Consider the following 23,082-nt stretch of genomic DNA (forward strand, 5'->3'; position numbering starts at 1 on the left):
AGCCTTCCCTAAGTCCCATCTGCTATCACTGTGCCTCGACACCTCGGTTATAACAATTCTGGGGAGCCACTGTGTGTGAGAAACACTTGGGGCAGGGATGAAATCAAGCTTTTCATGAGGTAGTGCTGGTCCTGGCCCAGTGTCTGGCACACAGTAGGTGCTCACTTAATGAGTGTGGGAGGGAAACATTCATGAGTCCCTACTGAGTGACGTGCCTTCATTTCTGTGCTCATACATACCAGGGAGCTGGCATGTAGAAATGGGCTCACTCTCTTGAAATAGACGGTGACCCTGTAGAACGACATTCGTAAGAATAGTTCGGGGCCACTGAATAAACTCACTTTTATCTCCATCCCACACTGCTTCTGTTTATCCAACTGTCAGCTCCATCTCTCCACTGGTTCATCCCCCGCACACACTCAGCCCTGGTGTCCAGAACTGAACCCTGGTTGCCTTCCGCACCACAAGATGCCCCCCTCCTGGGTTCCCTGCTGCAGGAAGCGGCACCTTTCATCCATCCAGATGCTCGTAGCTGAAGCCTGGAATTCATCCCTCTGGACCACTCGTCCTGTAGATTCTACTTCCCAGCTATCTCTCAATCAGATCCTCCCCCCACCCCCCCAGGGCCGTAGCTCAGATCACATCTGGCCTCACCTTGACTTTGGTGACTCTGCACTATCAAGGGCATCCTGCCCGCTCCCCCAGCTCAGACCTCGTCTATGCCACGGCCACAGTGGTCTTTCTATGATGCAAATTTAATCCTGTTTCCTCACTGCCTTTGATCTTCAAGATGAAGTGGAAAGAAAAGGAGAACTTGGCACCAGTTGGGCATCTAACACGTGCTAGTCTCTGGCTAATGCTCGGTACTGTCACATCAATTATGCCATTCAGTTGTCATAAGAAGCCATTCTACAGAGAAGCAGAATGAAGCTTAGAGAAATAAATCAGCCAAGGTCCCATGGTTGGCAAACTGTGGAACCTGAATTCAAATCTTCACCTTCCTCATCCTAAAATCCATTTTCTTTCCAATATGGTCCGCTGCTTCCAATCTTTTTGGGCCCAGCACTCTCTGTCATGGGGTTCCTTCTACATTTCCAGTACCATCGCCCATCATTCCTCTCTGTTCACTCTGTGTTAGGCCATCTAGAACTACTTATCTTAGATATGCCTTGTGCTTTGGGGCTTCCATGCTTATGACCTTTGGTTCTCTTTTCTCATAAATGCCTTTCCATTTCTTCTCTAATGATCTCCTAGTCATCCTTCAAAACCCAGCTCTAATGGCGCCTCCTGCATTAAGCTTTCCCAAACTGACTCACCCAAGCAAAGTAATGTACTGCTTTATCTCTGTCCTCAAATATACTCCTGGGAGACAAGAATGTGTTGGTTAAGAGCATAGGCCCTGTAATCAGACTGTTGGGCTTAAAAATCCCAGCTCCTTTAATCACTATACGCTGTGCCTTTGGCAAATAACAGAAACTCTTTGTGCCTTGGTTTCTTTACCTGTAAAATGGGAATAATACTTCGTAGGGTCATGAAATATGTAGAGTAGTTAGAATAGCGCCTGGCACAGTGGAAGTGCTTAATAAGCAGTAGCTTTGATTGTTGTTACTCTGCTGCCTCTGATACACGTTTGAACCCTGATACTGCATTTTTCCTTTCTTTACAACATAGTCCGTATGTCTAATACATGATATGCTAAGTGGATTACGATCACTTACTTGCATACAAGCTCCAGGAGGGCAGGCTTAGGAAATTTGGATAACGTCCACTAAGTCACCCAGCTGGAAGCCCTAGAGGAGGGATTCACATTGAGTCTGCAATAATTGAAAAACCAGTGCTCTTAACTACTTTATGTCAGAGCATGTTCCTTGGATCATTGTTTCTGAAAATCAAGTCTCAGCTGGGATTTAGGCTGGAGCAGTGCCACTCCACCAGGATGTGCTGCAGGGATGAGTAAGACGTGGTCCCAGCCCTTGGGGATTCCCAGCAAGTTCAGAACCTAGAGTGGCAGACAGACATGTGACAGGTCATTCAAACAGTGCCAAGTACCGTGTCTGAAGTTGGACACTTTGCTCCAGGAGCACAGAGGAGAGATCCATTACTAAAAGCTTGGGGAAACGAGGCTTTACCGAGACGTGGCTTTGAAGTTGGGTCTCAAAGCATCAGAAGACTTGCTGTGGACAAGGGGCATCCCAGGCAGAGGGAGCGATGTGAACAGAGCCCAGCAGGTCTGACCACACACAGCACTAGAACAGAGCTGGCCTGGGCCCAAGGGGCAGGAGGGAAGATTGCAGAGGTCCGGCCAATCTGTGACGGGCCTGGAATGCCCTTTGAGTTTTGCCCAAGGGAGCTGTGCTGAGTTTTTGTTTTGTTCCCTCCCATCTGAGGTGTACCAAGATCTGGTGGGAAAAAACATCCTGGTCACCACAGTCGTGACCGTGGAAATAAACGTGACAACTGATTTCTCCTTCCTTCCTGGTCGTTGCAGAACAGTGTGGTATCGTAGTTAAAAACGTGCTCCAAAGGGCACAGTTCACCCAACTCGTTAGCCTAGCTTGTTGGCTGTGTGACCTCAGGCAGGTTACATCACCTCCCCGTGCCTTGGTTTCCTCATCTGTCCATTGAGAGCAGTGATAACTAAAATTCTCAGAACGGGGTCTGGCACGTGATAAGAGCTTTGGAAGTGCTTAGTATCATTGTTATGAGGCCAACTCAGACTAGGGTCTCGGGGCACCCTCTCTGCACGTCATGTCCCAGGACCCTCCCTGCCTCTCGTGGGTGAAGCGCAGGATGAGTACCAGGGCCTGGGAACCTGACCGACTCACGGTGAGCCTCCTGTCTCTGTCCACAGCGGACGACGCATGCGGTGGAACCCTGCGGGGCCAGAGCGGCATCATCTCCAGCCCGCACTTCCCCTCGGAGTACCACAACAATGCCGACTGCACCTGGACCATCCTGGCCGAGCTGGGGGACACCATCGCCCTGGTCTTTATTGACTTCCAGCTGGAGGACGGTTACGACTTTCTGGAAGTCACGGGGACTGAAGGCTCCTCCCTCTGGTAAGCGTGCCTGTCCGCCCCCTCCCCTGTTCCCTGCAGCTGTGGCTTACTGGGATGTGGTCTCCTCAGCGCCTGGACCTGTAGCTGAAGGCCCCTTTGCCACTTCCTCCACCCACTGCTGAAGAGCCTTCCTCTCATCATAATGAGAAATCACTATGTATTTTTAGAGCTGGGGTAAATTTTTACAGTGATTTTCGTATCTGATTTGAAGCACGTCCTTGCTGAAGAATTACAGGATGGGCCTTGGTCGAGTGACTTGCAGTAAGACTAACAGTGTTCTGGTCTCAGGACATGGACAGGGTCTCAGTGAAATGATTTGAAATACTGTTCCATTTCTGGAAGCATCCAACAAAGGGAATAGAGCCCTGAGTGGCGGTTGCGTTTCCCATCCCCAGGGCTCTGAGATGGGACAGGCATTGTGTCGCGATTTCTGCGGGAAGGACTAGCCTGCTCTCTATCATTCTGGCTTTACCACAAAGCGGGGCTTTTGGGATGTGTACTCCGCTGCCATGGAGACCTGGTGTTGGCAGGTTTGGGAAGAGAAGGATGATGAGGGCTCACCAGCCCTAGTTGCTTGTGGTCTCCCAGAGACGTGCCCAGACTGAGGTCGACTTTGGGAGTGTTTAGCTTCCTGTTTGGGTGACAAGCTGTGAGAGTGGTGGTGTGGCGTTCAGAACATGTTTTCGTATTCTCCTGGTGGCTCTGTTATCAGGATAAGGGCACCACCGGGACCTGGGTCAGCACGTCGGGAGCCAAGAGAAGGAGCACTTAGGTGTGCTTCTTTGTAGCCTTCGTTGCTGCGCGGCGCTGGGGAAAGCAGGGCTCGGTGCCTGGGACGGAGGCAGAGGAGGTGTCACCGAGGGCTCTGAGAGAAGCAGAAAGTGGTAGCTACAAAAGGCAGGGGCAGATAGCGCCTCGGAAAGGCAGACACAGTGGTCAGTGGGCTGGGGACGCAGGCGGAGACGGGGAGGAAGGGTGGGAGAGGAAGAAAACAGGTGTCCGCGGATATCGAATACCTCTTTTGTACCAGGTTTCGTGCTATGTTGTAGAGACGCCAGTTGAGAAGGACATGTGGCCCTTTGAGGGTGAGACAGTCAGACAAACCCACAACAGAAGCCACGTATGACTCTTTGAGAGGGATACAGTGGTAACAGACTCCTCCCAAATATGGACTTAGAGCTTTGGGAACCGGGAAACTCAAATTTCCTGGTGTACTGGAAGGCACACTGACCTGGGAGTCAGGAGACCTTGGTGTCATCGGCTCGTCGCGTGAACGTGGCCACTTCAGGTCATTTGCTACCCTGGATGGGGTGTTGAGAGGGACGTCAGTGAGCTGATGACTAATTGCTGTGTGGAGGCTGGTCCAGGGCCAGGGGCTAGATATTTGGTGCTCAGAGTTGGGGTGGAACTCTAGATGACTCTTCACTGAACTGCACTCCCAGGGACCTGCCCAGCCTGAAGACCTTCTGTCCCCCTGACTCTTTTTGTAAAATACCTATTTTTCTGGTCATAAATGTAATACATATGCTCCTTATAGAAAACACAGAAAATATTAAAAGGTATAAGGAAATGAATAACAAGTATTAACATTTTGATGTATTCCCCTTTGGCCTTTTTGCTTTGCCTAGATCGAGCTAGCTGGCCACTTATATATATTTTAATATTACAAAATTAGGAACTTAAAATATATCAGTAGTTATGTACTTTTAACTTAACATTATATCATGAAAATTTTTTCCTTGTGTCATGACAGATGTCCCCAAAGTATAATAGGTGTGATAATAGTATTTATTTCGTAAATAAACAGTATTTATTGAGCTTTTGTTATCAATATTTGGCAGGCTAATCCTAAGCTCTTACAGCTATAATTTCATTTCGTCTTCTATGAGGTGGGTAGCATAATCTTCCTCCTTTTACAGATGAGGAAAACGAGGCCCAGAGAGGTTATGTCACTTGCTTGAAGTCACACAGGTAGTAAGGGGCAGAGCTGAGATTCAAGCCCAGGTTAGTTGGACTTGAAAGCCCATCTTCTTAGCCAGCCCACACAGGAATCATGCTATGTTTGTGAAGGATTGTCGGCTGTGTGGCATTCCCTCGTGACACTGACACAATGTACTCAATCAGATCTCTTGATAGATTGTTTCCAAGTTTTCACTTCTGTAAACAGATAGGAAGATGAATATCCTTGCCGGTTCCCTCTCTTCCAGCCCCAAAGCGTCTTCCACTCACTTGTTTGTCTGCGGGCCAAATGGTCTCCCACAGCTTCTGCCCCCCAGGTGTGGGTCTACACGGTTGTCCAAACTTCTGGAGTGAAGCAAATCTGAAAGATTATTCCTTTTCCTATTCAGTCACTCAGTGGGGAAGGAATTTAGCAGAGGAAATCGTTAAGGGAGTCATTCAGAACTCTTTGCTCTAAGATTAAATTATAATTATTTACAGGGTTGATGCATTGCCAGGCAGGTTGCGTTTGTTGTTCTAATTTATACCTGCATAGCAACTACGGATAAGCAAACTTGGAGGCTCAGGTTGGAGGCTCAGGACGTATGTGCAAAGAACCTGCTCTTTCCCCAGCCCCTCTCCTTTATGTATCCCAGGATTCCTGTGAAAATGTGATGCTCCTGGTTTATAAGTATACTGCTTTTATCAGCATACGTTACGATTTTAGGCTGTTCTCTTGAGCCTGTTCTCTATGCACCAAGCATAGAAAGACAGCAGATCTTCTTAGAAAAGATGAATTTGAACAACTGGGCATCCCTTTATCTATTGAGAAAAACAGAGACACCTTTGAGAGAAAAAAGTCCGCTATCTCCCTTATTGGGTAGCAGATTCGTGCTGATTCAGAAGAGGGTGGTGGCATAGACTGTCCCTGACTCAGGTTCCACACTGTCCTCCTACCCCAAGGGGGAATATAAATAGGAGAGTTTAAATTAGGGTTTCCTCTGGTTTGGATTTCATGGACTAGTAAAATTTCCAAACAATCGGGGAAGTATAGGGTTGATAATTTTTTATTTTGCCAAGTAAGGATATTAGAGAGAAAAAAAAAGAAAACCTGCCAACTCCTCAGAACATTATTCCATAAAACAAAGGACAATTCAAAGCCAAAAATACAGCAGGATATAATCAATTGCACTGACATAATGAAAGACCGAGGTGGGAGGAGGGTACATAATAGCGTCGTTTGCCCGTAACTATAAAGTCCTGTGATGTATATGCGTCAATCAGTGGATTGCTGATTCCTGTTGTGCTTGTCCATCACTGGCCTCTGGGAATCCCACCATACACGTTTTGAGCAGGAAAAGGTTGTTACTATGGTGAGCACTGAACCCTGTAACTCTGACATGCTGAGAGGGTCTCAAGCATCTTAGACTTACTCTCCCTAAAGTTAATTGCCTTCTTGTGTGTGCGACTGACCAGGAGCAAAAGCTGGGTTTGAATTGCCTGAGAGTTAAAATCCACATAGTAGATTTGGTATTACTCCCCCACTACACACACACACACACACACACACACACACACACACGCACACACACACAGACACAGCCAAAGGACACACACCCCTCCACGTCATCGCCATATACGCATCACCAGGTCAAACCCCCTGACACGCACATACTTCTAGTTCTAGTTCACCGAACTCAATTTAGGGGCCAGATTTTCTGTCACTCATCTTTCTCGGGGGTAGGTGGTGGTCTTTCTTCTGCTCTGACCCAGTCTTGGCAATGACCTTCAGGGAGCCCCATTCCTTCCCCTCCAATTCTAGGTAAATACTCTCACCGCTGCTCCAGTTCCTCATGAGGTCCCTGGATTTTCAGAGGGCTGGGGCTGAGGGATGCAGAAGACTCTTAAAACCCGGGGTTCTGGGTCCCTGGAGGGAATCAGGATCGTGTTATCGTAACGAGGAGAAATAATTGTCAGCCCATTACAGAGCCGGCCTCTCCGTCAAGGAGAAAATCAGTGAGTTAAAGTCCACCCAGAATCTGTCCCCTTCTCCCTCTGCCTCATGCTGGACTCTCTCCGTTGGAGTCTCACCAGACGCTTCCTCTGGGCTACAAGGAAGGAGAGGAAGCCAGACACTCCTCCAAGAACAGGGGTGAGGTCTGTACAGCGTCTCCAGGATTAGGTGTCAAGCCTGCACCTTGGCATCTAACTGGGGAGATAGCAAGCTCGGGAGTCAGATGGACTTGGGCTCAAAACCAAGATCCACTTCTTAACAGCTGTGTAATCTCAGGATATTTACTAACCTCTCTGAACCTCAGTTTCCACATCTGAAAAATGGGGCTCATTTTACCAACCTACAAAGCATATGGAAAGGGATACACATGCAAACTGCTGCCTGGTTTATAGTAGGAATAATAGTCCTGGGATGGGGACAAGAGGCAGGGGCTCACTCTTTGAGGGGAAAAGGGTAAGAAGAGGCATCTCCAGCCACTCGGAGCCTCCCATGAGGCCATCTCCCAGCCTGCCACCAGTGGCATCTTACCAGGCAGAAAGGCACACACAGGCTGGTCACGCTGCCTGATCCAGCTCCCAGGGGAATTGCCTGGAAACCAGGTAAGGCAGACTGGCAGAGAGCCCCTGGGTCAGACTAGAGGATGCCCTTGCAAAGGTCAGAAGGTGGAGGGTGAAACCGTCTTCCCAGAGCTGCACTCTGTGAGCACATTGCGGGCGGCGTCACCTCTTCTCTGCCTGGACCCGGCCCCAGGCTGGCCAATTAGCTGCTTTTTAGAAAAGCGGAGGAAGGTTCAACTCATTCGGCTACCAATGGCTATTCTGTGCCGGACTGGAAGCAGGGGCGCTCCCCCGGAGCCTGGCACAGCCCCTGCCCTCAGCGGCCTGCAGATTTGGAGAGCAGGGGCAGAGTGTATGGAAAGGATATCCAGGAGAGCACTGCAGAGAGAGGGGAGGAACATCTCTGCCTGGGACCCGCTCGCTGTCTCTGATTGATGAAGATGCAGTTTGTAGGGCCTTCCTCCCTCCTTCGCTCCTCCCCTTCCGCTGTCCGCCCCCACCCCCTTGGCAATTTCCTCCTGTGGCAGGGAGGGCGGGCAGGGCATGACCTGCACTCGGAATTGAAGCCACCCTTTTCTGGGGGCCAGCAGAAGTGTCAGCCACCGGCGTGTGTTTGTTGGGGATGCGTATGGCTCCGTCCCACACCTGGGATGTCTGTGTAGACCCCAGGACCACTCTCTCATCTTCTGTGCGTCAGTCTCTGCTGTGATTCCCAGCCTCTCTTCCTTGCTTCCTTCAATATACTTCAATTTTCATTCTTTGTTTCACTCCAGTCATTTGGGATCTGCTGCCCATTCTCTGTGTGCCCACACCCCCAAGCCAAGCTCCCCACAGACCTCTATGTGACAGACTTGCCTCCACCAAACATGTAAAGTAGGAAAAGGAAGGAGAACACACTGCAGGGCTTCAGAGGAGCACATTGTCCTGGGGCTCCAGGCGGGGCCTGCAGTTGAGTTGGGCCTTGAAGGGTGGGTACCATTTTGATATGGGAGATGGAGATGAGGGGCGGGTGGGCATCATTCTAGGACTGCTGCCTGGGCCTCCTGGCCAATGTAAGAGCTCCCTTCCCTGATCTAGGAAGTGGTCCCAGGGATTCTCTAGTGAAGATTTTCTCCACCGTGCTCCCACCCGGGGGCTCTGACATCTACCTCTGAGCCTTGGTGGCCCCTTCCACCTGGAGAAGAATAGAAGAAAGTCGACTCCACTGTCTGGAGTTCCCAGGTCCTGCCCCCAGGGCCACCCAGTAGACTTCAGCTGTTTTTGAAAACAGAACTTCCCTGGAAAGCAGGTTCAACCTACTCTCTGAATTCCAACTTTGAGGGGTTTTCTTGACCTTGTTTCCCTTCACTTGTTTGCTTTTGTTTTTATAGGTAGGGATACAAAAAACTCCCATCTACTTTAGAGACATTCAGTTTGAAAATTTTGCTAGTAACATTTTATCCTCTTGAAAGACTGAGTTTTAATTGTTAAGCATTTTACACATGGAATTTGAGCCAACTAGAACCATTTGATCTCAATGACTTTTAACTAGCTATTTCATTCAGGAGTCATTAGATTCAGATATAATTAGAATGAGAACAGCATGCCAATGGGGATTTGTTAATAATAACTACTCACTTATTTATTCATTCACATATACTTTGTCAAACCATTGGTTTAGATCATTTTGGTTCTTTGTTACTTTTCCCCTGTTTATTTTTGGTAATCATTTACTGCCAGCCTTCTATGAACTAGGCTCTGCTAGGTGCTAGGGAGACAAAGACACAGTCCCATCCCCAAGGAGTTATTTATTTACTCCACAAATGTTTAAGTAATAGCCATGCACTGTACAGGACCCTGGAGCTCACAGTCAGGGTGAAGAGGCAGCATATAATTAAGTGCTTTACAATCTCATGTGTTAGGTACTTTTCTAAGAGGTATACAGAAGTTCCCATAGGGGCTAAAAAAGAAATGTAATAGCTAGGATTCTTTTGGTTCAAGACATAGAAACCCACCTCCAGCTGACTCAAGCTAGAAAGGGAATATGTTGTCTTCTGTAACTGAAAAGTCCAGGGACTGGCTACAAGCACTGCTGGATCAAGGCGTGCAGCTATCCACAACTGCAGATGTCCACAGTTGCTTCTCCCCCTCCCACAGCTTTGTTCTCCCGTGGGTTGGCTTCAGTCTCAGGCAAGCTTTACCCATGAAGTAGCAGAGGTGACTGCCATCAGCTTCCTCCATCCTACTGGTGTAGCAATCCTAGCAGAAAGGAAGTGTGTCTTTCCTAATGGTTCCACAAAAGCCCTCAGATGATTTTTGATTGGACCAGATTGGATCATGTGCTCCACCCTCAATATCAGTATAGCTAGAGAATGTTCTCATTGGCCACTCCCAGGTCAAATGACTATCTTTCCTGCCCACACCTCTGACTGGGAGTGGAGAAGAGGTGGGTCACCAAAGGAATACAGGGTCACTGGGAAGATGGAAACAAAGGACATCCTCTAAAAAAAGGTCTCAGTCTTCCGTCACGATGGAGGGGCTGCTGGGAGGACTCAGATAAATGAGTCCCAGAGGGGATGACTTTTGAGTTGAACCGAGGGGTGAGTAAAAGCTTGCCACCGGCATGGAGCAGGAAGGCCTTGGTGTGTTTGGAGCTTTGCAAGTGGGGGGTACAGGGTGCAAGAAAGCAAGGACAGGATATGAGGCCTGAGATGAGCACAGGAAGAGCATGGGTCATGAAGAACCTTGTCCCCATGTTCATAAGCTGGGAGAGGATTCCACAGACTGCAGAAAGCTATTGAAGTATTTTAAGCAGAGAAGTAACGTAATCACACTGAATCTTAATTGGGTTCAACTAGAAGCCTCAGAAACCAGCTATAAAACTCTGTGACCCCTCAGGCAAGAGATCATCCAGCCTTGAATTATGGCAGTTGTAAAGGGATGGAGCAGAGGAGCTGACATCAGAAAACACCTCAGATATAGAATCAACTGCTTTGGGGGCTTCATTGGAAAGGAGGAATGAAGGCAGGGGAGGAGTGTGGAGTGAATCCCAAGTTTCTGGCTAGATGACTGTGGTGGGATCATTTACCAGAGGAACACAGTGGAAGGAGCAGTACTGAGGGACGGTGATGCTCGCTGGCTTCCCCAGCATGAAATGGGCACAGAGAGAGAAGTTAAGGCCATAGCAAGGAAGGAGATACAGGGACACAGGTGCCCTTGGTTACTGATACACAGTCTTTGGGATAAGACTAGTGGAGATGGTCACGGGACGATCAATAGCTATGGCTGAAAAGTTCGGTACTTAAATAAATACTCTGGCAGGGCCTTGAGAAGTCATCTTCAGGACCAGCACCAGCATCATCTTCATCAAGAGTGTCTCCTTCAACATCTCGGTCAGCCTTACCATCTCCATCTTTACTGCCATCATTTTTCCATCATAATTCATTCACACAAACTACTTAAGCCCTTCTATTGTCTGACGTTGAGCTTGGCACTGGGAATACAATGGTGGAGGAGACAGATAAAGCCCCTGTCTTTGTGGGACTTCTGGTCTACTTGGGGGAAACTGACATTAATAAAAGAATCACAAACTAAATGTAAAATACACTTGTGATAAGCACCATGAAGGAAGTGAACAGGATGGGGAATAATAGCGATGGAGACATTAATAAGATAAAGGGGTCAGGGGAGGCCTCTCTGAGGGGGTAGGATCTAAGATTAAGACCTGACTACTGAGAAGGAGCCACCATGGGAGGAACTCAGGATCAGCATTTCAGGCAGAGGGAATTGCACATGTAAAGGCCCATCGTCACAATGCCCTATTTTCCTTTGAACTTCGTACAGGGAAGTGGCGTAGGCCTATGCCTGTCCTCTGGGGTTTCAGACTGTTTGAATGCCAGGAGCAAGGCAGGGTCAAGGTGTCGGGGTGGCAGAGATGCTCAGAGATGCAGCTGAGCTGGCAAGGGGATGGGCCTATTCCAGCCAAGACTCAGAACCTGCCGCCTTCCTGTGGGTCTGTGACACCCTTGCTTCCCTCTCCTTTCCTGCCCCATCACAATGCTTTAAGCCAGCCCAAGAAGCTGTTTTCTTCTCATGGAGCCCATGAAATTGCATCTGTTGTCTCCATCAGGAGCCAGCCCATAAATAACCAGCCCTTTAAAATCTCATCTCCCGTATCAGAGATGGAAGTAGCATTACTGGCTCCGCAGCCGAGCAGTGGGAAGGGATTAGTGCCCCAGCGTGCTGCTGGCAGAACAGGCCTGGAGAGCTGGGGAGTGAGGCTGGGGCTCCCGCACATGCCACAGGGTATCAACGTGACTTCCTTGTTTGCATCACTGAGAACTTGTTCTCAGGAAGAGAACACGAGCCGCAGCTGGAAGGGGCAGGAAGTGAGCCAGGGCTGTTCGCTGTCGGCACGTCGGCTCCTCTAGAGCTGGCGATTCAGCCAAGTTCTGTGTGTGGGAAGCCGAGGTCAGACAGCTGGCCTGTACCCCGTGGGTCTGACTGCATGCAACAGGTTGGTAATAAGTACGGCGTCTGCGTGGCGGCCCGTGCCAGGACCGTGAAGGGCACCAGACAGCAAGATGCGCTTGCTGCCCTCTCTTGAGGAGCTGCCAGATGCCTGATGGTGCCGCTAAGTCAGAAGGAAGGAGCTGTCCCCTTCCAGAGGCCCGTCATTCTGGTATGATCTGCCTTCCAGAATGATGTTAGTTCGTTCTCAACGTTCAAGGCCCCAGTCCTGGTCTTCTTCTTCGCACCTGGCCACAAATGTTTGTTCTACTCACTTTTGGCATCACCTAGCCCATGTTTCACACTGGCTTTTGCCTGTCCCTTGCTCTTACAGTCTCTTCTGGCTTCCTAAGACCGCCCTACCTCCCTGGTTGTAACCCTGAGCTTATATTTCTTTTAATCCCAGCTTCTCCTCATCCAGTGGCTGGTGTGTGACACCCACAGCCTCACCAGGGAAGCAGTATTCACAGAGAAAACTAGCATTTGACAGTCTGATAAAATGGCAGCTGGTCACTGTTGAGCTCAACAGATTCCGTCATTTGGGAAAGGAGAGGGCAGGCTTGGTTTGAAAAAAACGGTGAGGCTTCACGGAATAGTAGAACTCCAGTGTCCCTGAGAACTTCTCATGTACGTTCTTGGAAGAGTGGTCCATCTTGGCTGCCTCTAATTCTTCTGTCGCCAATAATTCCCACCTACTTCACCATGCCTTCTACCCCCAGCCTTGCCCTGAAACCATTCCTATTAAGATCATCATGAGAGAACCAACCCCCACTCCAAACACTACCACTTCCGATGTCAACGCCTAAAGATCGATCGTCTTTAGGTCTCATCTTACTGGATACTTCTACATTCCTTTACGTTGTTGGTTATTTCTCCCTTTGGAACTTTCCTTTCTCTTTTTTTTTCTCGAGCTACTGTCTGTGACTCTTCTTGACCCCTCTGACCACTCCTTCTCTGTCTTCTTTGGTGACTCCAAGATCCTGCTCTTGTCTTCCCGCTCTGTCCATTCCACACATTCTTCCTGGGTAAACTTATCTGTTCCCGTGGCTTCAGCTAAACCACCTGTCTCTTTACAACTCTCAACTCTGGCTCCCTAGCCTGGCCTCCCCACTGAGCATCAGACTGTGGAGCCAGCTCTTGTTGGACAGCTCCACCTTGATGTCCCCCCAGTGTCTCCAACTCGACAGGTCCCAACTTCACTCATAATCGACGACTAACATGGTCACAGGGTTTGTTTCCTTTCTTAGTTTACGGCACCGCCCTCTACCAAGTCACCCAAACTCTGGGAATCATCCCCGTCTAATCCCTCTCGCTCACCAGCCACATTCAATTAATTGCTAAATTCTCCCAATGTACCTCCTATAGCATATCTTGCCGTCTTTCCTACCACTCCCCCAGCTCAGCCCATCATCTTTTCTTCTTTGTGGGTTGTAATAGCCTCCTTGCTGATTGCTCAGCTTCTTGTCGCTCTCCAATTCATCTTCCCCGCTGCTACCAGAATGGTTTAATTAAAATGCAGATCTGACATGCTAAGCCCCAGGCAAAAGCTTTCAATCATCTTCCATTGTCTACAGAATAAAATTCCAGCCCTTCATAGGCCCTTCGTGATCCAGCCCTTGCCTCCCACCCCAGTCCTGTCTCCTGCCACTTCCTTCTTTGAACTTCATTAACCCTAGCGCTCATTGGTGTAACACCACAAGGTTTTATTTCTCGCTCATGCTACACAACTATCATGAGAGTGGCTCCAAACCACATAGTCATGCGGGGGCGGGCGGTGGGGGGGAGGCTGGTATCCAGGCTCTAGGATCTTATAGCTCCACCATCAAAGAGAGTAGAGAATCCAGCATGGGCTTTTCACTGCCCCAGCCCAGATATGATACGTATCACTCCCACTCATGTTTCATTGGCCAAAAGTAGTCACATGGTCCAGCCTAGCCATAAGGGGGCCTGGAAACATGATAGCAGATGAAATGGTGGGTGAGCCAGTATCTCTGCCACACCTCACATTTCAGTAGACAGATGCCCTCGCTCCTGCCCCTCCCTTTACGCTCCAGCTCTCATATTCTCCAAGGATTCCCTGCTAGAGACATCTTCTCTTTCTTGCACTCATCATTTTTCTCTTCCCTCTTAAACACTGCTTAATATTAAAGAACATAGAGACATGTTCTAACATCTACCATCTGAAGTCAAAACAAAAACAGCACATACCAGACTCCTCCACCTCTCAGCCCCATTCAGCTACAGCCTTGGGAAGATTGCCGGTGACCAGTGTCACTCCTCCATCTTCATCTGACTTGCCTTCTTGGGAACATAACACTGGCCATCTGTCCTTAAACTAGTTCTTTCTCCTAGCTGGCTTAAACCACGTAGCTAGCTGTCTATGGCCATTCCTTCTCTGTCTCGTTTGCTGTCTCCTCCACAGTTCAACCCCTGTCCACCCTTTACATGTGGACTGCCCAGGGGGCCCTGGGACCCTCCTCTTCTCCATTTACCCTCCCTCCCAGGTAATCTCAATGAATCACAGGTTGGCTTTCAAAATCATCTATACGCCAGTGGCTCTCAATTTCAATGTCCAGCCCTAAGGGACCTTTTGGGCTCCATATATATGAACAGGAATCTCAAAATCTCAACAGGATCTCAAAATGAACACTTAGAAACAGACTTTTTTTTTAATTGTGATAAAATAAGCGTAATATAAAACTGACCATTTTAATCATGTTTAAGTGTACAATTCAGTGTCATTAAGTACATTCACATTGTTGTGCAACCAACACCACTGTCCATCTATAGAACTTTTTTTGCCTTCCCAAAGCGAAGCTCAGTACTCATTAAACAATAACTCCCCGTCCACTCCCATCCTCTGGTAACCACCATTCTACTTTCTATCTCTATGAATTTGACTACAAGTCATACAATACTTGTTCTTTTTGTGGTAGCATAATGTTTTCAAGGTTCATCCACACGATAGCATGTATCAGAATTTCATTCCCTTTTAAGGCTGAATAATATTCCACGGTCTGTATATACCACATTTTGTTTATTCATTCATCTGTCCATGGACATAGGACATGCCCTTCTCCCCCTACTCTCTCCTCTCCCAGCCTTCTCCACCTCTGTCTACTCCCCAGAAGAAGCTGCTCTGCCCATTCTATGCCACCGGCATCTGGCTGCTCAAGGGCCTTGTCTCCCAGCTTCTACCCCTGCTGTAGTCCATTCTCCATAAAGCAGCTGGAGTGCCTGACATTTACACATCACATCATGTCTCCCCTGTTTAAGGCTTGCCAATGCCTTCCCATCATACTTAGAATAAAATCCTACAAGACTGTGGGTTTACTGCCCACCTCTTTGACTTCCATCCTATCACCCACACCCACGCACTGCACCCCAGCTCCACTTGCCTCCCTCCTGCCCCTTGGATGGGCTAAGCAGATTCCCTCCTGGGGCCTGCACTAGCTGTTCCCAGGGTTTAAGATCCTCTTCCTTCATAGGTCAAAAACAAACAAACAACAATAACAACAACAAAAAAAAAAACACAAAAAAGACCTGGCTGTTTTGAAATGCAGAGTTCCATTTAAATTTCCCCTCCTCAAAAAGGCTTACCCTGTCCATGCAACCTAAAGGAATCCCTCACTAACACAACATCTTGTTTTATTTTAGGTATTTGTCAGTCCCTGATGTTTTGTGGCTTACTTATGGATTTGTCTTTTTTCTGTTCCCTCCCTTCCCCCGCCACTGCCTGCAGAACCCTGAAAAGCTGTAAAGGCGGGGCTTGGCACTTAGTAGGTGTCCAAGACCGGCTTGTTGGGAGGAGAAACTTGCTTCCGCCTCACCAGTAACAGTGTCCTGGGGCTAATTGCAAAGGTTAACGTGGAGCCTCTCCACCAAGTATTTTAAGTAATAACCTTCCTGGGGGACATTTGCAAATTAGCCCTGACTCTTGCTGATTACTCATCCTAAACTCGGTCTGATTAATAATTAATCAGCAAACTGCTCGGCCAGGGCAGGTTGATCAGTGCTAGAAAGGATCTTAAATTATGCAAGTCACTTGGCCAGTCTTAAAAAAATAAAAAGCTCAGCAGTCGGCAGAACTGAAGAGGTTTGATTGCAACGTGAGTGAGGTTAAGTTTTCTCAGTTGTTGTTCTCCCTTTTTGTCTTTTTTTTTTTTCCTTTTGACTAAGAAATCAATTAGGCTCAAACTTGCCACCTCAGAGAGAGACTGGAGCACAGAAATAGAAATGTGCTAAATATCACTCTTTTTTGTTCCTTCCCTTCAAAAGCGTTTGGGTCTGGGAGACAGAGGTTAAAATTAGCCAGTTTGTTAAGCAGATGCCTGTCTGGCACCTGATGTCAATTTCTGAAGCCACGTCAGTTTCAGCTATCCCTTCACTTCCTCTGACCCGCAGCACACTGGGCCTGGCAGGAAGGAGGAGAGAGGTTTGATGAGCACTGCTCTCTCCGCCTGCCTCGGTTGGGGCAGAATCAATTTGCCGGCAACCTGTCGCACCAGGAGTCCTTCTTGTGCTCTTTGCCTCCTGCCTACAAACCCCAGGGAGACAGGAAAAAAGGCAATCAGGGTGATGAACAGGTTCCCCACTGCAGGAGTGAACCCGGTGACCGCCGGGGACCCCTTTTATCCTCAGTCTGCAGCCTCCCAAGGCTGGTCCTGCATGTCTTGCGTGTGGCTCCATCTTTCTCCTCCAGATTCCTCTTCTGGTCACTGGTCCTATGGCCAAGGGGGAGATTCAGAGAAAGCAGAGCGATCCGTTGACGTTGCTCTCTGGGCCAGAGGAAAGCCAGGGATATAGGATTTAGAGCAGTTAGTGCAATCCCGATGCCCGTTAGAACCAACACCCAGATTAACTAAGTCAGAATGCCCAGGGGGTGGAGGCTTCCCTGGTGGCGCAGTGGTTGAGAGTCCGCCTGCCGATGCAGGGGACACGGGTTTGTGCCCCGGTCCGGGAAGATCCCACATGCCGCGGAGCAGCTGGGCCCGTGAGCCGTGGCCGCTGAGCCTGCGCGTCCGTAGCCTGTGCTCCGCAATGGGAGAGGCCACAACAGAGAGAGGCCCGCGTACCGCAAAAAATAAAGAATGCCCAGGAGTGGGAGCTGGGCATCAGTATTTGTAAAGCTCCCATGGGATCCCCATGTGCACTAAAGTGGGGGACCACAAACGGGTGGAGGGTAGGAAGCTTTGGGGAAAGAGGTTACGAAGGACATCAAAGAATGAAGTAGGAAATGGGCTGATCAGGAGTTGACTGTCTTCCCCAGAAATAGAGGGACATCTGTCTGTCTTGTGATGGGCAGGGGAGAAGAGGTGGCAAGACACAGCAGCTTCCAGGAGCCCCAGAGCTCCTGATCTCTCTCAGTTCTACCCCCGATTAAAAAAAAATACCCTCTAGAACGCACCCCTTGTTTCCCAAATTGTGATGCACCAACCAACTCCCTGAATCAAAAAACTTGCCTAGAAGGCGTTCGGGAATGCAGATTCCCAAGTCCTACCCCAGACTACTAACTCCAAAATTTCTGAGGATTGAGCCCAAATTCAGTATTTGTAACTATTTTCTCAGGTGTTTTGAAGTAGATGAAAGTTTGAGGGCCACGCTGGGCCTAAACAGAACTCTTGCCAGGGCAATAATAGGGTGTGGGTGGATTTCTGCCCATTAAGAAACGCTCCATCTTCTTATGAATGGCTCCGTTATCGAATTTCTTGGCATGGAAATCCCCAGATATATATATATACGTATATATATATATATATACACACACCCGGGAATTTCCATATATATACATTTTAAATAAATTTATTTATTTTATTTGTTTATTTTTGGCTGCGTTGGGTCTTCATTGCTGCACGCGGGCTTTCTCTAGTTGCGGTGAGCGGGGGCTACTCTTCGTTGCAGTGTGAGGGCTTCTCATTGCGGTGGCTTCTCTTGTTGCAGAGCATAGAGCGCAGGCTCAGTATTTGTGGCGCATGGGCTTAGTTGCTCCGCAGCATGTGGGATCTTCCCGGACCAGGGCTCGAGCCCGTGTCCCCTGCATTGGCAGGCGGATTCTTAACCACTGCGCCACCAGGGAAGCCCCTCCTGGGTTATGTTTGACTTACATGTTTGGTTATGGTTTATGCAGAAGGCCAGGCGGGCACATCTGTTACCTAAAACAAAGCACACTGACTCCTAACCAACTTTATGAATTTATTTAACAAATGTTTTTGCCCGCCTGCTCTGTGCTGGGTTCTGTGATAAGCCCTGTGGTTACAATGCTGAACTAGAACGTCTCAACTCTCTGGCTTTGAAGTCGAGCCTCACCTTCTTATCTGCCTGGTGGAGGCCCACAGAAAAACTGTCTCCTTTGTGTGTGAAATCCTGAGACGTGATAGCATCTCTGCCTTCCCTCCCCACCCACCCGCCCTGGACTCCTGCTGTACTGGCACCGGCCACTTCTTCTCTAGCGTCCTTCTCCCAACATGAACTCTTGAAGAGCACGAACTTGCCCCAGCATCCCTGAATCCTCAGTGCTCAGCCAAAATCCTGGCAACAGGCAGGCATCAAGGTTTGCTGACAGTTTGTTGAATAAATAGAGCCTCTGACATCTTAGAATCTCAGCACCCTCCTCAAATCCCCGTCTCACCCCACCAGAAAGAAAGGCAGGTAGCACTTTGTCCCACCTACCTGGTCTCAGAGTCTTTGGCAACGGGACAGATATCACCATAAGTCAGCAGGCAGATATCTCTTGTTCGCCTCAATGAGCCAGTAGGTTCCTGTGCTGAATGACGTCACATATGTTGTCTCGGTGAATCTTATCAGCATCTACAAGTTAGGTATCACATCTTGCAGAAGAAGACATTGAGCCTCGGAGGCTCCGCAGCCTCTCCCCACACGCTCTCCTCTCCATCTGGGTTCTTCCCTTGCCATTCTCTGTGCACACCACTCTTGGGATAATGCCTTGCCCTTAGAGCAGGCTCTGGTGCTCTCTGTCTGGCCCTTTCGAGTCTCTGATTATCTGCTCCCTCCTGCCTTAATATACCTTCAGGGGTGTAATGATCTTTAAGAGCTACAGGGTGTCAGGCAGTGTACCAAGGCTTTCACATGCATTATCTCATTCTATCCCTATGAAACTCTTGTAAAGAATGGACCATCATCCCTATTTTTCAGGTGGTAAAACTAAGACTCCAAGAGGTTAAGACACCTGTCAACAGTCATACAGCTAGTGAGCAGCTGGGACAGGAGTTGGACGCCGCCCATGCCACTCTAAATTCTGGTCTACTGCCCGTCTCTCCTGCTCCTTGAACGCTGATGCATTTTCTGCTCTGATCCCATCATTCAAGTGGCTTTTGGGGTCTCTCTTTTTGAGTCTTGGGTCCTCTCTTTCCTCCCTCTACAGGCCTGTAGAGTCAGTCCTGGGTCCCAGCCAGCAGAGGGAGGCCCCTATCCACTGTGCACTGCTGATGCCCCCAGGATTGCATCTCCTGCTCAGTTCTCCTCACGTCCCAGGATAGTCCCAGTTGCAGCAAGTCCCTGGCTCTTGAGCTAAGCATTGAGTTTTCCCTAGAATTACACGGGAGTCTTGCTCTGTTCCTAAGACAGGCCATTGAGACGTACAGGCTGCTTCCCATGGAGAAGGTAAGGGTAACGTGACTTCTGCCCAATGCTTCTCCCCTCTCCCAGTTTTCCCTCCTGCATTCTATACTGCCAGCTCCATGAAGGAGATGTGAAACCTCCTTGGAGGATGTTTGTGGCAGGTCGCCTGGAGAATGCTTGGCCAAAGGGCGTGTGGGCTGCTAAGTCCCAAGCTGGGTGCTGGGTCCCCAATTACGCTTGATCCTCCTACTTGGATACCTGTTGCCCTTCCCCCGTGATGCCACAGCTCCAGGTGTCCGTGGCCCAAGTCGGGAGGTAGCAAGGGCTCAGCCTGTTCTACCTCCAGTTCTGGTCCCCGAGCCCAGATCTGCAGACCTGGCTGAGAGAGGGACCATGTATCAGGGTCTCCCCTTCAGCAGTCTGGGAGAGATCTCCAGGACTCCCTGCTCACCCCTGAACCTCAAGAAAGGCAGAGTTGAGCAAGAGAAAGATCAGGGATTTAGGAGTCAGTGTTGGGTTCAAATACCAGCTCTGCTGCCAATAAACCACGTGACCTCAGTTAACTTCCGCTCTGGGGGCCTTGCACAGAGTTACAAGAAACATTTGGCAAGAAAGACTGAACAGGCCCAGCTTCCCAGCCTTTAAATCCTGCTTGTGTCTTTCCTCTGACCTTGCATGGCTGAAGTACCTGGAAGGGCCTCCCTCCCTCTCCCCCACTCCTGGAGCCTCCCAGCAGGTGCTCCAAGCAGACAGCTGCACAGGCTCCCTTCAGAGATTCCAAGGTGTTGTGGGTCTCAGCCTCTGCAGCTGATTGGTCAGGGTGGCAGCTGCAGGCTGGCCCCCGGCGGGAGGCCACAGCAGGAGGTTTTCATGACCCTCTGGGCCAGGCAGCTGAGGTCCCAGGGCCATTTGGCAGGACCCTCAAGGGCACGCAGAGACACACAGGAATGAACAATATGGCTTTGGCTTCTCCCTCTGCGCCGGGTGCTCAGCTTTCTGAACTTCAGCGGCCCCAGTTTTATAAGGCAGGTGGCGGGTCCCCCTTCTCCCCCGCAGCCCGCTGGGAACCTGCGGCTTGTGCACAGAGACTTTCTAGCTTTTCACGTATAAACGCAGCACCACAGACTCCCCTCCAGCAGGAGCCGCCCCCTACAGTGATTTCTCTGGAACTGGGAGGGTTTGAAGAAAAGACAAGTGTTCTTGGTAGAGTGTCAACTACGTTGCAGGCATCTACACTCATTATTTCCTTCGCATGTTCAAGTAACTGTGAGAAACTGAGACTGAGCAAGGTCATGTGGCCAAGGTCACAGAGCTGGCAAGTCACAGACTGAAGCCAGGGCCCTTTGCCTTCCAGCCTCTTGGTCTTTGTGCCCCTCTGGATTGGGGTGGGAATTCCAACCAGGAAGAGACTCTGGGTGTCCTGGAAGGATGCCCCCAGGCCTACAGCCTCAGCTCGCTCTCCTTCCCCTGGTTTGGTCCTTGTCTTTTTTTTTTTCGGTACGCGGGCGGGCCTCTCACTGCTGTGGCCTTTCCCGTTGCGGAGCACAGGCTCCAGACGCGCAGGTTCAGTGGCCATGGCTCACGGGCCCAGCCTCTCGGCGGCATGTGGGATCTTCCCGGACCGGGGCACGAACCCGTGTCCCCTGCATCGGCAGGCGGACTCTCAACCACTGCGCCACCAGGGAAGCCCAGTCCTTGTCTTTTGAGCTGTACTTGGTAGGAGCTTTGGACAGGCTTCCCTGCTCACCGAGGCCTCAACTGCCGCGTGCTACCAGCTCCCTAGCGGACACCCCATGAGCACAGGACAGACTGCCGGCAGCCTTCCCCTGCAGGAGAGCCCTGTCACTGCAGACAAATGGCCCGTGTCATCCAGCCATATCCTCCCCATTGCTGGTCTGTGGCCTGAGTTGTCCAGATAACTCTTTTCATTTGATGTTGTCTTTACGGATGCCACAAAGGTCCCTGGGCAATGACAGCCTAGCCATTGCCCCAACCAAGAGGAGACGCAGGCAGGCCTGCTTCCTGGCTTCTGTGTGCTGCCTGTTAGGCTCTCATAATTGTCTGAATCTGTCAAGCTCCATCAGGTGACATTTTTCACATAAAGGCAAATGTCCCCTAGGCCACGCTCTGAGCTGGGGATGGCATCCCGAATGCTGATGTGACCTCCATCCTTCCACCAGCGATTTCCTTCACAGTTGCCCATCTTCTCCCAACCCTTGCCCCACGATGCCCTTCTAAGCTCCCCTAATCCCCCCAATCCCTCTTCTTGTAATTATCCTCCCCCAGCCCCTCCCCCGGCTCCCCTCTACCCCCCACCCCATGCCAGTGCCTTGGCAAGTAATTGCTTTCACAGGGAAGTTGACAAGTCTCTGGCGACTCCTAGCCCGGCTGGGAAAGATTCATTATTCTGTATCTGGAAATAACCAGGCCCATCAGCCCAGGGCTGAGATAACACCAGTGTAAAAATTCTCTGTTCAGGGGAATTAATTAGGATTCCTTATGAAAGATCCAATTAGGCAAAAGGGCATTTTTATCTGTGATAGTCAGCTGCTTCTATTTTGCTAAAGCCATAACTCCAAGTTTAAAAAAAGAAAAGGAGAAAACCAGGGGCTGTGTTTTCCTCTAAAACAATTCACTCTTTCAGTGTCAGTTATGTCTTCATCAGGATGTGAAAATAGATGTTCTCATTCAATTTGCAATGCTTTATCTCCTCAGAGTCTAGTAATGACCCCACTATATCCCTTTAGCAAGAACCACGGCCCCAGATGGGTATTTGGGGAGTGGGGACGTTTGGTTAGGATGGCTGCAAGAGAAACAGCGTTTTTTTTAGCAACCCAATTCGCGGGCTGGCAGGAAATGCCGGCTCTGCTGCATTCTGTCCCTGCGACCTTGGGCCAGGCATTTAACCTCTCTGAACTTCAGTCTCCTCTCTGAATCTATCTCCCAGGGCCACGGAGAGGGTTAGGAGTAAATTGGTGCAATATAATAAAGAGACTAAGAACCAGCTCTTGACTGGGATGACCTTTCATCACATGTACAAGCCAGGAGTCCCTGGACCAGTCCACCTCTCTGAGCCTTGGTTTCCTCATCTGCAAAATGGGAGAGAAATCCCTCCTCCAAGGCTCTGGGAGGATTAAATGAGAATAGGTGAAGGCACCCTGCCTATGGAGGGCGCTTAATACATGTTTCTCAAACCTGAATCAACCCATTTTGTATTTCCCTCAAAGAAGTCCAGTGGGTTTTCCTGGTGGCGCAGTGGTTGAGAGTCCGCCTGCCGATGCAGGGGACGCGGGTTTGTGCCCTGGTCCGGGAAGATCCCACATGCCGCGGAGCGGCTGGGCCCGTGAGCCATGGCCGCTGAGCCTGCGCGTCCGGAGCCTGTGCTCCGCAATGGGAGAGGCCACAACAGTGAGAGGCCCGGGTACGGCAAAAAAAAAAAAAAAAAAAG

The 23,082-nt window shown here is 49.7% G+C and overlaps 1 protein-coding gene across 1 annotated transcript in view; it reads left to right on the forward strand.

The window, feature by feature from the left end:
- CSMD2 (CUB and Sushi multiple domains 2) overlaps window positions 1-23,082 on the forward strand; it is a 667,758-nt gene that overhangs the window by 248,024 nt on the left and 396,652 nt on the right. Inside the window, exon 5 of the mRNA XM_033838419.2 lies at window positions 2,852-3,059. Coding sequence (XP_033694310.1) covers window positions 2,852-3,059 — 208 coding nt within the window. The remainder of the gene's footprint in view (window positions 1-2,851; window positions 3,060-23,082) is intronic.

Source organism: Tursiops truncatus, chromosome 1 (genome assembly GCF_011762595.2).
Source record: "Tursiops truncatus isolate mTurTru1 chromosome 1, mTurTru1.mat.Y, whole genome shotgun sequence".
Classification (NCBI taxonomy): Eukaryota; Metazoa; Chordata; class Mammalia; order Artiodactyla; family Delphinidae; genus Tursiops; species Tursiops truncatus.